The sequence below is a fragment of the Nilaparvata lugens genome, chromosome 6 (genome assembly GCF_014356525.2).
Source record: "Nilaparvata lugens isolate BPH chromosome 6, ASM1435652v1, whole genome shotgun sequence".
NCBI lineage: Eukaryota > Metazoa > Arthropoda > Insecta > Hemiptera > Delphacidae > Nilaparvata > Nilaparvata lugens.
This window is the reverse complement of record NC_052509.1, coordinates 1,621,717-1,637,231: the sequence shown is the minus strand read 5'-3', so window position 1 is coordinate 1,637,231 and position 15,515 is coordinate 1,621,717. Positions and strand designations below refer to the sequence as shown.

The 15,515-nt window shown below is 34.4% G+C and overlaps 1 protein-coding gene across 4 annotated transcripts; it reads left to right on the top strand.

Moving 5' to 3' along the window:
- Positions 1 to 1,738: 1,738 nt before the first annotated feature.
- On the top strand, positions 1,739 to 15,085 carry LOC111057609 (S-adenosylmethionine sensor upstream of mTORC1). 4 transcript variants are annotated; one of them, XM_039429919.1, is made up of 5 exons: positions 1,739 to 2,103; positions 2,796 to 2,994; positions 6,900 to 7,101; positions 9,081 to 9,229; positions 13,144 to 15,085. In XM_039429919.1, exons 1-5 carry the CDS (start codon positions 1,904 to 1,906, stop codon positions 14,026 to 14,028), a joined length of 1,635 nt encoding a protein of 544 aa, XP_039285853.1. In that variant the 5' UTR covers positions 1,739 to 1,903; the 3' UTR covers positions 14,029 to 15,085. The 4 variants fall into 4 exon arrangements, with proteins under 4 accessions (XP_039285853.1, XP_039285855.1, XP_039285854.1 ...); XM_039429921.1 differs by having other exon boundaries at positions 1,759 to 1,856; XM_039429920.1 differs by having other exon boundaries at positions 1,982 to 2,107.
- Positions 15,086 to 15,515: the final 430 nt, after the last annotated feature.

Below are 15,515 nucleotides of genomic sequence, written 5' to 3'. Positions count from 1 at the left end.
ATGGCCTATTATTCACTGTTCCATAGTCACATTATATATGGAATACTGCTGTGGGGACACTCTTCACACTGTGAGAGTATTCTTATGCTGCAGAAGAAGGCAGTTCGGATATTATCATCCAGTGGTCATCTGGAGCACTGTAGGCCACTCTTCGCCAGACTTGGGATTCTCACAGTTTTTAGCCAGTTCATCTTTGCTTCCCTGGTTGGTATTAGGAATACCAATCTGACAGTGAATTTGAGGGGGTTGCAGAGTGCCTACTCACTTCGAAATGCTCTCGAAGTCAATGTTCCTCGATGTAGGCTAAGTAAGGCTCAGAACTGTTATCCCAATATCGCTATTAAAATGTTTAATATGCTACCTCCATCTGTGCGTCATTTGAGTGACAGTGAGTTTAAGAGGAGACTCAAGTCCTGGCTGCGTGCCAGACCATACTACTCCTTGAGTGAATTTTTTCAGGAGTCTACAGTTGACATTTAGTGGCCATCACCGTGTTTAGCCATCTATGCCATTATGTTTTATTTTTTGACGTGACAGTGTTGTCAAAAACTTTCTGTGTGATATTGTATTTTTGACGTGATGACCAACCCAGCTCATCTGGCTGGTTAATGGTCCTACAAATGAAGATTGAAGATTAAAGTCCCGAGCCATCAGTCGACGATTGCATCACAACCGTACCACCATATATTATTTAATAATTACAACTACGATACAGCCACCAATTGACGGCCCAAAAATCTATACAAAATATAACCCAAAAATACATAATTGATTTGCACCGACACAACAATAAAGGAAATAGTCCTACATAATTCTTAGATGTGTTTTTACTTTGATCTCTTGGTTCTTTATTTTCCTGGGGTCGAACGAAGTATATAGAATTGTTTATTTTTTTTATAATTTGATCAAAGCTCAAAATATGTAAATAACTACAGTTTTCATATTAATATTGAATAAAAATCCAATTCATTAAATGCTGTGAGTTTCATAGTCTAACTTGCAATTTTGATAGCTCTATTGCTAATGATAATACTTTATACTATAATTTATTATAGACTGTTGACCTTTAATTTTTGTTGGATGGTGACAAATCAATGAATTATAAACAAAGCTAGGTAGAAAAAACTTTTGAAGGGACGGATTCAAAGATCCAAAGGTTCAAAGAACCACACACGTCAACCGAAGCTTATTGTTTGTCTAGAAAAAACTTAAAAGAATAGATTTAAAATGAAAACTCAGCTAATTCTAAATTCTAATAATAGTGATATATACGGTAATAAAAATTTGCATACATTTACCTTTGAGAGAAAAATTTGAAGTTTAGATAGAAACAAAATTATTTACATGAATGGTACTGAAAAAACATTTGGTTCATGAAATACTTTGGCGTTTGTATCTTCTTAAAATTTATGAATTCAGAGCTATCTATTTTATTTATAAAATAAAATAATAGTAGCCTTTTTTAAATTATAAAATAATAGATTAAAAATACCTACAAAAATTATAACAACTAGTTTTAGAGTTCCACACCATCTTTAGGTTTTAAAAAATAAATTTCAAAAAAACGTTTTATTATTTTTTATTTCAAAAACAAGATACTATTATAATTATAGTATAAGTATAGAATTATTTATATAAGTATAGAATTATTCTATTTTATAAATAATTATGCCGTTCATATTTACCGCCGTGAGAAGCGAGTATCATGTAACCAATCAGAGCGCTTGTCCAAATTTTAAAGTTCTTTATAGGTTATGTTTATGTTTGCATGTGATTTTGTAATGTTGACGGTTTTAAAACAAGTTTTAAAGTAAAAAACAAACACTTTACGACGTTTTAATGATTATTTAATTTACGTGAGTTAATCTAGTATTATGCAAGTGTATTATGGAGTTTTCCGCTAATGATGGAATTGCCACCACTCTTTGAAACAAGAAAAGTGCTAATTGAACATCTTGCTGCTAAAGTTCATTCGCTCAAGTCAACTATATTATGTACAAAAGAAATTGCTGAAGAGTTGTCTCAAAATTTATCAAATAGTGAAATCATTTCATTGTTAAAGAATGAAGAAGAATTAGAGGAACGAATAGATAACTCTAGAGCGTGAGTAGGTTTATTGAGAAAGTTAAGCTGGTCTAACCTATTTACTATTACAGTAATTTTGTTTGTAATTTAGATTTTCAAAGGCTATAAACTGATTACAAATGAAATGATACCTAATTTCAATTGCTTTTAATTTTTTCTAATATTCTATCAAGTAGGCTAATTGTTTATTTGTTATGTTGTATTGGTTAGGTTGGTTAATTCATGATTCCATGTTATGCTACTGATGTGCCTTTAAAAACAAAAGATGCCGGCTTAAGTGCCGGTTGCACAAATTTTAATCGTGATTAATTTTATGAGAACCAATCAGAGGCCTATTATGCATGACCAAGCGTGGTCATAGGAACACTCACACTGAACGCATGCACTTGCTGGTTGCGTTCAGAGTGAGGAGCTACATGCAAGTCAATAGTCACAACGTGTTTCAATGGTACCTTCTAGATTTTGTTTTTTGGCTTTTGCATGATCTGACAAATACGCATTCAATGTGAGAACACCCTGATATTAATTCGACAAACATTCGGTCAACAATTTTAATTAGTTTATCTGCTTTGAAAATTGAGCATCCGGAATTTATGCCAAGTAGAATACGATACAGTTTGTGTTAATTTCTTTTACGACTGGTTAGCATTGTTTTTGCCGCGCTTGTAATTGTTTTCAGACTATTTAATATTTTTTCTCATCTATTTCAGAGGTCAACTACTCAAAAAGCAATTACTAGGCGACGATTTGTTTGTGGCTGTATCAAACATAGATTCTGAATTATGCGCTCAGTTAACGGGCATGCTCTTGGAATTAGATTATGACACGATTCAGTCGTTGATTAATGATCCTCTACGTCTGAAGCAAGCCGTTCGCCGAGCTAAGCAGGAATACATCAAGTTTACAAAGGTAACATTCTATCACAACACTATTCTGATTCGAATTTTGATGTTCATCTTATAGCATAGAGAAAATATAGCATTAGGAGATATTGCTTAGTATAGAGCGTTTATGTTTCAAATGTCATTGTTTGTTCAGATTCAAATTTATTCATCAAAAAAGAAATATTTACAAAATAATAGTTTAACAATAATAATTATAAAGAATATACTCCCTGCGGGGATGATTTGTCCGTGTGCAGGGAGGAGTTGAACTAAATCAGACTGTTAAAATACACTGGTTTGAATTGAGGAAATTATGATACTTGAACATAGTTTGGAATTGAAAATAAAATATGAAAAATATATATATTTATATGATTTATCATACATGACATCAAAACCTATTCAATTTTTGAAATATTATTTTGTGAATTGGAAATCTGGTCGCGGATTTAATTATTAAATGTAATTTACAGATTGCAGTATAAACATACTAATGATAATAATAATTTTCAGCTCTAAGGCGCTTAAGGGTTTCACTCGGCAGTCATAACTTTATTATTTCAATATTGTGTGGGGAAAAAAATTGAAAACAACAATACGGATGAATAAGTGAAATAATATGCTGGCATTTACAAAGGAAATATTCATCAATAAGGCGAATTTAGGAGAGCCTCCGAAGCCTCTGCCCCAATGTAGAGCAGCCACCTGCTCACTCAAGCCGTTCAAGCCGATTCTCCACGTAGTTTCTTTTTGTGAAGCTAAATGACGCTGGTAGTCTCTCATACTATACCGTTCATACATTCTCACCAGGCCAATACAGTAAAAATTGACAATAATCGGCTAGAACAAACAGTGAAATTTGGTACATCATGGCATGATCATATATCACATCACATCATACCAAATTTTGTTCCTCATAGCATGGGATATATTCTTATGCCATCTTTTTTCTATGCTTATACAGTAGGCTAGTTATAATGCTCTCTTTTCCAATGAATGCTCGGCAATCATGTCCATGCTCTGCTGGACTGAAATAAAATAAGTGAGTAACATATTTATTTACAATGCAAATGACACTAATGCAATAACATTGGTAGATAAAATAATAAGGTACTCCTTGTGCTATTTTATTATTGGTTCTAATGCCGCATCTTCATGTTGGCCCAGTAAGCTGGCCCAGCCTAGTAATTCTACGTAGGTAAATGAAGGCCAGCGCTGGCAAACCACCCATCCACACACTGGTGCTGGTCGTCATTGGCCTTCATTGGGCCAACATGTGGATGCGGCATCGTAGGAGTGTTCCCAAATTTGCAGTCTACCAATGAGTGATCACTCCCCTAAGAACCAACATTATACGTTTTTGCTTTAAAATTTATTTGAAAAATTCTGGTAGCTCTTTTTATTTATTCATAGCCTACGAAGTATTTGACAACGGTGCGTGGGTAGATAAGGGTAGAGCTATCTGCTTTAAGGCTGTGCAAATGCTAAAAATAAACTTTCTACTCGTGATATTTTTCAAAGTTTCTCGATTTGTATATCATAAAGCTATCAAAATGAAAAAGTTTTCTCAGGAAAACATTTTTCTTCTGATCATTACTTTTTGAGATATGAGCGCCTGAAGTTGTAATTTTTGGGACAGAACATTTCAAATTCGGTAAGAGATAAATCCATGAGATTTAGAGGATAGATTCTTCATGGTATTGTTGATCTGGTAAAACAAAAATTTTCTGAAAATATCAATTTTTCAGATAGTTATTCAATTCACTAAAAATAACTTTCAGTTGACTTATTTTTGGTAAAATGAATACATTTTTCAAAAATTGATATTTTCAGAAAATTTTTGTTTTACCATAGGCTATTAAAAAGTAATGATCAGAAATATGTTTTCCTGAGAAAACTTTTTCATTTTGATAGCTTGATGATATACAAATCGAAAAACTTTGAAAAATATCACGAGTAGAAAGTTTATTCTTAGCCTTTGCCCAGCCTTAAAGACAGCAAGGTTAGTGATATAATGGTGCTGAATTTATAATGTGAATGTTACTAATTGTAATTTTGAGGAGGATGTACCTCATATGGTACTATTCCGATAATCGGATAAAATACAGTGGAACCATCAATAACTTGTGCTTCATCCATAACCCACATCGTGAGATCGATAGCGTCAGAAAACTCAATAGACGTAAATCAACACACAACTATTCAGATGGCAGCGATCCAGTGACTGGTTCTATAGTGAGGTCCACGTTATAATGGCAGTGGAGAAAGATAGGAGATCAACGTTGCCGATCCTCTGTCTTGTCAATGCCTTCTATAGACGCTAGCAACTTTAACAACTCCCAGTCAAAAATCAAAAGTTATCTCTTAACTTACTGAAGACCTTAAAGTATTTTGGAAATGAACCAGATGCAGTCTACATGTTCTTCATGTACAGCTTACCCCCCGGGTAATTAGACTCTACCTTTAACCCCAGTGAATGTATGAGTCAATCATTTGAACCTGTAGCTGATACAGGCTTATGATGTAATATTAACTGTTTATTCTCGTTTAAAATAATCAATTATATTTTATTAAGCAAGAAATTATATTTTTCAATAATTTCATAACGAATTTTCATAATCAAGATGAAATATTTTGTTAATTATTAATTCTACATTGTTAAAAAGACGATCTGGCAACAGAGCAAAGCGAGAAAGAGATAGCGCTATCCGCTTTGTTGAATGATAGACAAGGATAGCAATACCATTGCTAATCAAACACTACCATTATAACGTATTAAAAATTCAAATGCTCACTCATAAATTCATTTACATTGTGATGTGACTTGTCACACAGCATCCTCACAACTTCGATATAGTAAACCCCGTTATAGTGAATGTTTTCTGCAGTCCCTTGAAACGTCCACATAGCTTTCAACCTTCATATTAAACGACACCCCGATTTAGTATAGACCTCGTGATTTTTCAAGCATTCCTTTGAGATTCGCGCGTTTCTTTGGGCATTCTATTTACGGCAGAACTTGAGTTTGTGGTCTAAGCTCAACTTGACATTAAACACTAGTGTGCCTTTTGCAATGTGTTGTACATTCCATATTTAACGTTGTATCGAGATAATTGAACGAGCATTAGCGAAGCTCTCACTTTTGACTTATTAGAGCCCAAAAGTCGTTTTCTGTCTGTTTGTATGTTGATTGTTTATCACAAATGACAATGTATTGCCAGGTCTTGCAAGACCCATTGCATACTAACACTACATTATAATGGAAACAAATGAAAATTTAATCATAACAGATAATAGATATGTAGATGAGTAGATAACTTTTAGAAACAAAGAGTAGAACCTATTTGTTAAATAATACAGAATAGATAAGAAGACTAATTGCCGATTGAACAACAGCCGGTTAAATTTCAACAGTGATTAATTCCACTAGAACCAATCAGAGAAGCCGTCTTTAAAAAACGCCTTCTCTGATTGGTTCTTGTAAAATTAATCACGGTTAAAATTCAACCGGCTGTTGTGCAACCGGGTCTAAGTGAATAAAATGACTCAACTTTTCTAAACTTATAAACATACACACACACGCTCAACAAAATCCCAACTCAAAAGAAAAAATTGTACGTTCGACAAGAACTTTGGAGAGAATTGATCAATCAGCTTTAAATTCTGAACACGAATTCTTCAAACCGTTTTACAGGTCAAGTTCATGGATTTATTTGTACTTTATTGCATTTTTTCTACTTGATTGTAATTCTATGACAAAAAATTGAATTTTAAATGCTTGCTTCCATCGGACTCCCCAGTATCAAGGTTCCACTGTGTTATCACTAGGAAAGTAGTTTCAGAGTGCCACACCAGATTTTTTTAAATTGGTATGTATCTTAGTTTGTTCTATTTTGTATGTTACGGGAATGAATTTGATTTGAATTGCAGGGTGACGTGAAGGAAGCATTCGGCGAAGAACTGTTTGAGCTGGTGTGTGAGAGACACGCTGACGAGCAGTTGGCCAGTCAGCTGACAGGCATGTTGCTCGAATTGGACGCCACCACGTTGGGTCGACTAGTTAGCAATCCGACTGAACTCGACGATAAGATCAGTGCTGCCTACACCTGTCTTATGAACTCTGTCGACAAGCAATAGGCGAGTATAGGGTGGTTCAGGAAAACGGGACATTTTTGAACGTTAGGCTCAACTCACACTTACGCGACTCAAGTCGAGAGCATGTGTTTTCAAATGGGTGACGTCGCGGAGACTAGAATCGACTGGTCTGAGTGTCACCATCTGGAAACACATGCTCTCGACTAGAGTCGAGTCTCTTCTCGACCTGAGTCGCGTAAGTGTGAGTTGAGCCTTACTGTTCGCGGCATTATAGAGTCTGTATTTGTTCGAAATTTTGCACAATTGATGGGTTTGCACAACACTGGATTAGCATTTCATTAGGGCCCGGTTGTACAAAAGCCAGTTAAATTTTAATCGTGATAAGTTTCACGAAAACCAATCGAGAAGGCTTTTTCGAAAAGAAGGCTTCTCTGAATGGTTCTCGTGAAATTAATCACGATTAAAATTTAACAACCAGCACTATGTTTTACAGATGGCTCAGATATTAAATTACTTTTAATTAATCTTTAATTTGGTCAAAGATTACATGAAGGAAAGAGGATCAAGTATTTTCATTTTTTGAGCTCTTAGCTCTAGGGACAAACTAATTCCGCTAGATCGCTCCAGCTGTACTATTCACTTGCTGCCCGAGCATAGCAGGCGTAAAACCGTGCTTTAAAGGTACACATACCAGCGGCTATTATTGTGTCTATAAAAGAAGTTTAAGCATCAACTTTATTCATCAAGAACAGCGCTACAAGTTGCTATGAATTTGAAGTCTATAGAACGAACATTGAATGTGATAAGGAGTTTTAAATGCATAAAAATTTAATTTTTTTCAGATTTTCAAAAACAAAGTTGACGTAATTTTTGCTATATTGAAGAGGAGACTTGCATATTTTTCTCAAATTTTTCTGACCAGTAGTTTTTGTAGGGTATGTGTACCATCTGCCTCAAAAAAGTGACTTTTGAAGCCCTATTGTTAGCTAACAGAAGCTGATAAAAATATTTCAATTGCATGGATAATGTCCTAAGAACCTTCCAATAGATTAGAAAAAGAAAAAAGAATTTTTTTAAATTATTGAATGCACAACCTTAATTCTTTTAGACAAATATTGTCCAAATCAAAGCTATGTTTAACCCCTTTCTACAGCAATTTATAAAAAAAAAAACACTTGTGAAAGATTACTTATTTAATTACTATGATTTTTCCTTTTAAAAACACTACTATACACAGGATTATAGAATTCATAACTTTCAATTTAAAAAAGTTGATGGAAATACGAGAAAAAATCAAATTATAGCATTATTATTGTCAAATATAGAATTTTTTTATGTTCTTACTTGAAATTGAAACTAATTGCAGAAGTTTCAGAATTATCTAGAAATTCTATTTTAGAATCTCATGCACTGAGCCATAAGTAACATCTGGAGGTAGCACAGATTGAAGGCAGGCGCACACAGATCGTCATCGGACAATTAGATTTGATGCATTGTTTTCAATTCTATCCGCATCGTATAGGTATGCGCACTCCAATTGAAAACAATGCATCTAATTGTCAAACAATGCAAATCTAATTGTCCGATGCGTGCCGTCCATCCGATGACAATCTGTGTGTGCCTACCTTAAGGGAGCAGTGTCCTAATTCTTGCCCTCAACTCATCTACACTAATCTACAAAATAAAGCAGTTTAACACCCTGTTGCACAAAAGTCTGTTGACTTTTAATCCCGATTAAATGTCACAAGAACCAATTAGAGAATCTTTCTTCTCAGAAAAACCTTCTCTGATTGGTTCTCGTGGAATTTAATCATGATTAAAATTTAACAGGCTTTTGTGCGATTGGGCTTTACACAGCTAGAAACCCCAGCCGGTGATATTTCCAATTGTTATTTAGAGCTCAGTGAGTTCTTAATTCAACCATAGTTGTAAATTTCGTTACATTTACGTAGACAATACTCCATAAATAATATCACTGTCTTATTTAAATTCCAAATCTCTTATAGATTTTGTAATAATTGCAGTTGGAGAAGATGGCATGCCAGGAGCACAAAGACCTGGCCAACACAATCAAGGAGACTCATGTCAAATTGAGAAAAGCGGCAAGAGAGAGAGGAGGTGATGAAGCATGGCAAATGCACGTGAAAGACGAAGATACATTGAAGGTAATTGAAGGCAATGATCTTTTCATGATTTGTGCCTTTACTCATAGATTTTTGGAATTGAAACATTTTTACTTTCCTTGCCCTATCACCATAGGTAAGGAAAGTATTGCTTTCCGAAAAAAATTAAGGTACCCCAATTTCTAAATTTCTATACGTTTCAAGGTCCCCTGAGTCCGAAAAAGTGGTTTCTGGGTATTGGTCTGTATGTGTGTGTGTGTATGAGTGTATGTGCGTCTGTGTACACGATATCTCATCTCCCAATTAACGGAATGACTTGAAATTTGGAACGTAGGGTACTTACAATATAAGGATCCGACACGAACAATTTCGATTAAATGCGATTTAAGATGGCGGCTAAAATGTCGAAAATGTTGTCAAAAACAGGGTTTTTCGTGATTTCCTCGAAAACGGCTCCAACGATTTTGATTAAAGTTATACCTGAAATAGTCATCGATATCTCTATCAACTGCCACAAGTCCCATATCTGTAAATATTTCAAGAGCTCCGCCCCATCTATGCAAAGTTTGATTTTAGATTCTCAATTATCAGGCTTCAGATACAATTCAAACGAAAAATTTCGAGTGGAAAATATTAAGCATGAGAATCTCTACAATTAATGTTCAGTAACATTTACACCTAAAATTGAAAATAAGCTCGAAATTCGAGAAAATAAGATTATTCAATTGCAAACTGTTGGCAACTGTTGATTCTATTAAATCATTCACTATGAAGAGATAGCAGACCTCGTGTGTCTCCAGCCTTGTTGCCCTGTCACCAGCTGGCTCAAATCTTTGAATAGTAGACTTGAGATGCGCGGGAACACTAGCGTCAGGTGATCAATTTTCATAACGGCAAGGAAAGTTGTGTGAGTGCGCCACACCAGATTTTTTACACATTTTTTTGGAGTTGATAAATGCTTTTCATAGCTATATACACTTGCTTCCCGCCATCAACAAATTCAAATACGCCATATTTTTGTACATATTTGTACCACCAAAAGACAATTTTGTATCACCTCCATAAATGTGATAATAAAAAAAATTAAGGACGGGGAGCAAGTGGACTCTCTCCCCGCAATGTCATATGCAAAATTTTAATACTCCATATTTCTGTACTTTTTTCGTATCACCAAAAGAAAATTCAGTGCCTCTGAGAGAGATCGGGAAGAGTCACTCTCAGAGTGACTCTGACAGGGTTGGGTTGGGAACTAGTTTATAGGAGAATGTCAATGGAAAAATATCAACAATAGTTAATAGAGAAGATTGTTTTCTTCAAAGATTGGAAGAATCAAAAGAAGTTTTGAACTGGAGATGGTTAATTGTGAATGATAGATGGAATCTAAACATTAGAAATTAAGCCTAGATTATACGATGCCAATTGGCGAGACAATTGTCATAAGGCAACTGACTGGCATGAAATTATTGTCTTCGTATAAACACTTCAGACCAATTGTCTTGCCAACTGTCCCGACAATTGGCCCGAAATTCAACTGTCTCCGGGAGTAGACTATGGACAGTCAATTGGGCCCAGCGAGCCCCCCACCACTCGGAATCTCAGTTGTCGCGACAATTAGTGCCGTGTGAACGGTGTAGGCCTAATAGATGCTCTGGATGGATCGCGGAAGGCTTTAGGGCTTTTCTGCGATTTATCCAGGGCGTTTGATATGGTAGACCATGAGCTGTTGTTGAATAAGCTTGGATTCTATGGATTTATTGGTAGTGCAGGGAAATTTTTCGTGTCCTATTTGGAAAATAGATATCAGTCAGTTAAATTGAGTAATGGGAGTTCACTGGTATTTTCAGCATGGGAAAGAGTAAAGCAAGGTGTGCCACAGGGCTCTGTGCTTGGACCGACTCTTTTCAATTTATTTATAAACGACCTGCCAAATAATGTAGATGGCAAGCTCATTTTATATGCTGACGATACAACGGTTCTGGTTACTGGGAAGGATGATAGCGAAGTTATGATTAGGGCTGAAACGGCTATGCATCAACTCAACAATTGGTTTGGTCATAATGCATTGAAGTTGAATATGACTAAATCCAACTATATCAGGTTTGCCGTGACGGGACATCATGCTGAACCTTTAAACCTGAATGCTTCAAATGGGAGGGAGTGCTTGTCTGTTGAAGTGACTAGTTTTCTTGGAGTGGAATTGCAAAAACATATGAAATGGGATAAACACTTGGAAAAACTTATAAAACAGCTCTATCATGCACTTTTTGCACTGAGAACTGTGAGGACTGCATCCACTATAAGGACAGCTCAGAAGGTGTATCATGGATATTTTTTAGCCCTAATACGCTACAGCATCTTCTTTTGGGGGAATAGTAAAAATAATTTATATAAAATATTTAAGATGCAAAAGAAAGCTGTTCGTGTTTTGGAGGGCTTGCGGCCATCCAATTCATGTAGGCCCATTTTTAGAAAATACAGGTTTCTCACGGTCCCAGCATTGCACTTCCTTGAGACTGTAAATTTTGTCTTCAGAAATTCAGAGAGATTTGAAGGAAATGTAGTTTGCCATGGCTATAGCACAAGAGCAAAGAGTTCAGCTGTATATCAGTACCCCGCTCACAGACTGACACTTTTGGAAAAAGGACCATATTATTCGGGACTGAAGCTCTTCAATTGTCTACCTGAAAGAATACGGTTATGTGGTAGTCATAGGCTTTTCTTGTCTTCAATTACTAATGTACTTGTGGAAGCGTGTCCCTATACAATGGAGGAATGTTGTGGTGCCTTCATACTTTGAGTTTATGCAGATGCATACACTTTGCATAGAAAAATGTTCATGACATGTTACATGCCACTTGAGCTCTGCTCAGATATGTGGCTTCACGTAACAAATGACAATAATAATAATAATAATAATAATAATAATAATTAGATGCTCACGCACAGTATTAAATGCAAATAAAAATGTATTGAAATTTTGGCCTGCTGAGTTTTTTATGGGCTTGGATAATGCACTTTGTATTAGCTGATATTATAAACATCTTAAAAAAACGGAGTGTAGATGACGTATGTTGCATTCAAATATTGCATATAACATGCGTGAGGAGATTTTCCACTTGCTCCCGACATTAGGTTACTTTTATCTCAGCTTGGGAGGTGGTATTTATTTTGATGATACAAAAAGGTAAAACATATTTTCTATTCATATTGCATATGACATAAATGCGGGGTAAGAGTGTCTACTTGCTATTTTGGTTGAAATATTCCTTTATAACATATTCCTTATATTCCTTTAATATAAAGGAAAGGTCCTTGACCTTTAATTTGCTATTATCTCAGTCAGGGAAGTGGTACAAAACTTTCTGTTGGTGCCACAAAAATATGATTTATTAAAATCTTGCATATGTCATTGCAGGGAGAGTGTGTTCACTTGCTCCTCTTCTTTAAATTTGCCATTATCTCAGTCAGGAAGGTGGCTAAATTTTTGTTGATGGTACAAAAATATAATGTTTGAATTTTAGTTTTGCTGATAGAGGGAACAAGTGGAAATAGCTGCTGCTACAAACTATTCATATTAATTTATTTATTGAAAGCAATAATTTATCTATTCATTAATATAGTTATATTCAATAGTTTTCATTAATATAGTTATATATTAATCATTAACACACTTGATAATAACGTGATCGGCTGAAACCAGTTGTGTTTAAAATTAAAAAAGAGTACTTGTTATTCTTTGTAAATAATGTACAAATACACATAAATAGTGTCAAAAGATTCATTTTTTATGATTTTTTTGAACTGACATTGTTTCCTACTTTTTCTTTGGCTTTTCTCCCACTTCTCACTGTTGTAGTAAATAATCATTTTATCATAATAGACTGGTTTTATAAATGCTTGTTTACTGGAGGTGAATATTTGTGAAAAATTTTAATGCAAATTTTTGTTTTGACCAGGAGTACGCCTCAGCCATGCACAAGCTAGCCACAGAGCACTGGGATAAAAACGACAAGAATGTCTCCAGAATTCAATGGGTGGTGCAATTTTGTTCTGAATATTTCAAAAATGGCGGACAATTAAGAGCAGAACAGAGGGAAGAGAATCTACACAGAGTTTTCAAGAAAATTGATTTGAGTGAAGAGAGTTTTGAACAGGATTTGTATAGAGAAAATAATAATTGTGATAAGGAACTTGAGAGTGGTGACAAATTATGTTTACTAGATGTTGGTAGTTGTTACAATCCTTTTAAAAACTTTGATATTTTTGATCATGTAATCGCTGTTGATTTAGTGCCTGCAACAGAGGATGTCATGCAGTGCGATTTTTTAAATTTAGACATAGATTTTGATTCCTCATCAATTACAACAACAGAATCTCCCTGCAAGAAGTTACCAGCGAGTTACTTCAATGTCGTGGTGTTTTCGCTGCTATTAGAGTACTTACCTTGTAAGAAACAACGATGGACTTGCTGTGTAAAAGCGTGCAAACTTCTAAAGCCGAACGGCTTGTTAATTATAATCACGCCAGATTCTAAACATGCATCGGCTAATTCGAAACTGATGAAAAGTTGGAGACTTGCGTTGGCGGGTCTGGGGTTTATATTGGTGAAAAGCGAAAAACATCAACATTTGAATTGTTTGGCTTATCGTAAATGTTTCAATCCCAAAGTGGCAGCCTATTGGTTGTCTCTGCAGAAGCCTGAGGATTATGTGCCTGAGACTATATGCATTCCTCAAGATTTTAGTAATTATAGTGATGATGAGGGGGATACAGAATTAGTTGTTTTAGATAGAGACTCGATTGTTGGTGATTTTTCTGAATTACCATCTTTTGATTTCTAATCAACAATAAAAATAAAAAATCCAAGTACCCTTATTCAATTTTTTTCCCTCACAGCATGTTTCAACAGACATTACAGTTGTAACTTGAGTAAACAATTGAAAAAAGTACCTAGATTTTTTATTTTTATTCTAGATAATTAAGAGTAGCCCTATCAAAAAAGTCGATTTCTAAGTTTGAAACTTTTGTTCTTGAAATTTGAGTTTTTATTATCCCTTTTGAGCATTAGTCAGGAGTAGGTTTGACTAGGGGAGGAATCCAATTGATGGAATTCTTTCAATTACACATTATGAATCATATCTAAAAAATGTTTGTTGATGTTGCATTCGATTTATGATTTTACTGTAGCCTACACTAAATCAGTACCGGTATAATAATAAACTAATCTACTAATCAGTATATTACAGTTTACTGATTCCCATATATGTTTTATGGTTTTATATTTTGAATGTACTGAACTTTTGAGCTTATTCCTTTAGTCCTTGGTGACTATTAATTTTTACTTCTTGATTGAGTCTTGGAGGCCATATTCATTGAATTTACCGTGTTCTGTAATTATAAATCTAGACTAAATTGATTTGTTCCACCAATGAACATGGATTTATCATTCTGCTGGGTATTTTGAGAATAACTTTAATATTTCTATGTAGCTATATTTTACGTCAAATCGAGCTGTAGATATCAAATTGTAATTAATGTTCAATTTCTTTCATGATAACCTGCATATAACTAAACTTGAATTGAATTTATAGTAAGTTTATTGTTTTAAATAGTTACTAAAAATAGATTTAAGAACTGGTGAAAATTGTCTACGTGATATTGCAGAATGTGAAATCTTTTAAGGTATTCCTTTCAAATGACTATGCTAAGAATTCGCTATTTAATAAAAGGTTTTTCAATGCGATTTTTGGAGATTGAAGTATAAAATTTTGTGGGCATGTTGCAATTTTTATTTTTAGATCTTTTGTAATTTTTCTACAAACCCAATGAATAAATGTAACGAAAATTTTAATCTTTGTGATTTTCAACACATATAAACTACTACCGTATTGCAAAAAATCTATAAATTTCAAAAAAATCAATGTATCCTATCCTCTTAAAATTCCTCTATGTTTTATGATAATCTATAATAAACTTCAATTATTCTACGATATTTTGTTGCAGAGAGATACAAACCTTCTGCATTGTTTGAATGGGAATATCAAGATGTTATAAGAAATGCAACCTTGATGTGGATGTTAGGTAAAATCTCTACCAAATTTATAATTTAAATTTATTTATATATAAGTTACCACCGAGAAGGAGAGGAATCTCGAGGTTTGATTTCCCAGCCCATTAATGTCAGGCTGATGTAGTGTGCTGTATGAAAGTGGTTGATCACCAATAATCTCCAAGACAAAATATCAAATTATAAAAGCGATTTTGGAATAATTATAATGATCTTACAAGTAGCTTTAGCACACAGCATTGATTTTGTGATGAAAATACA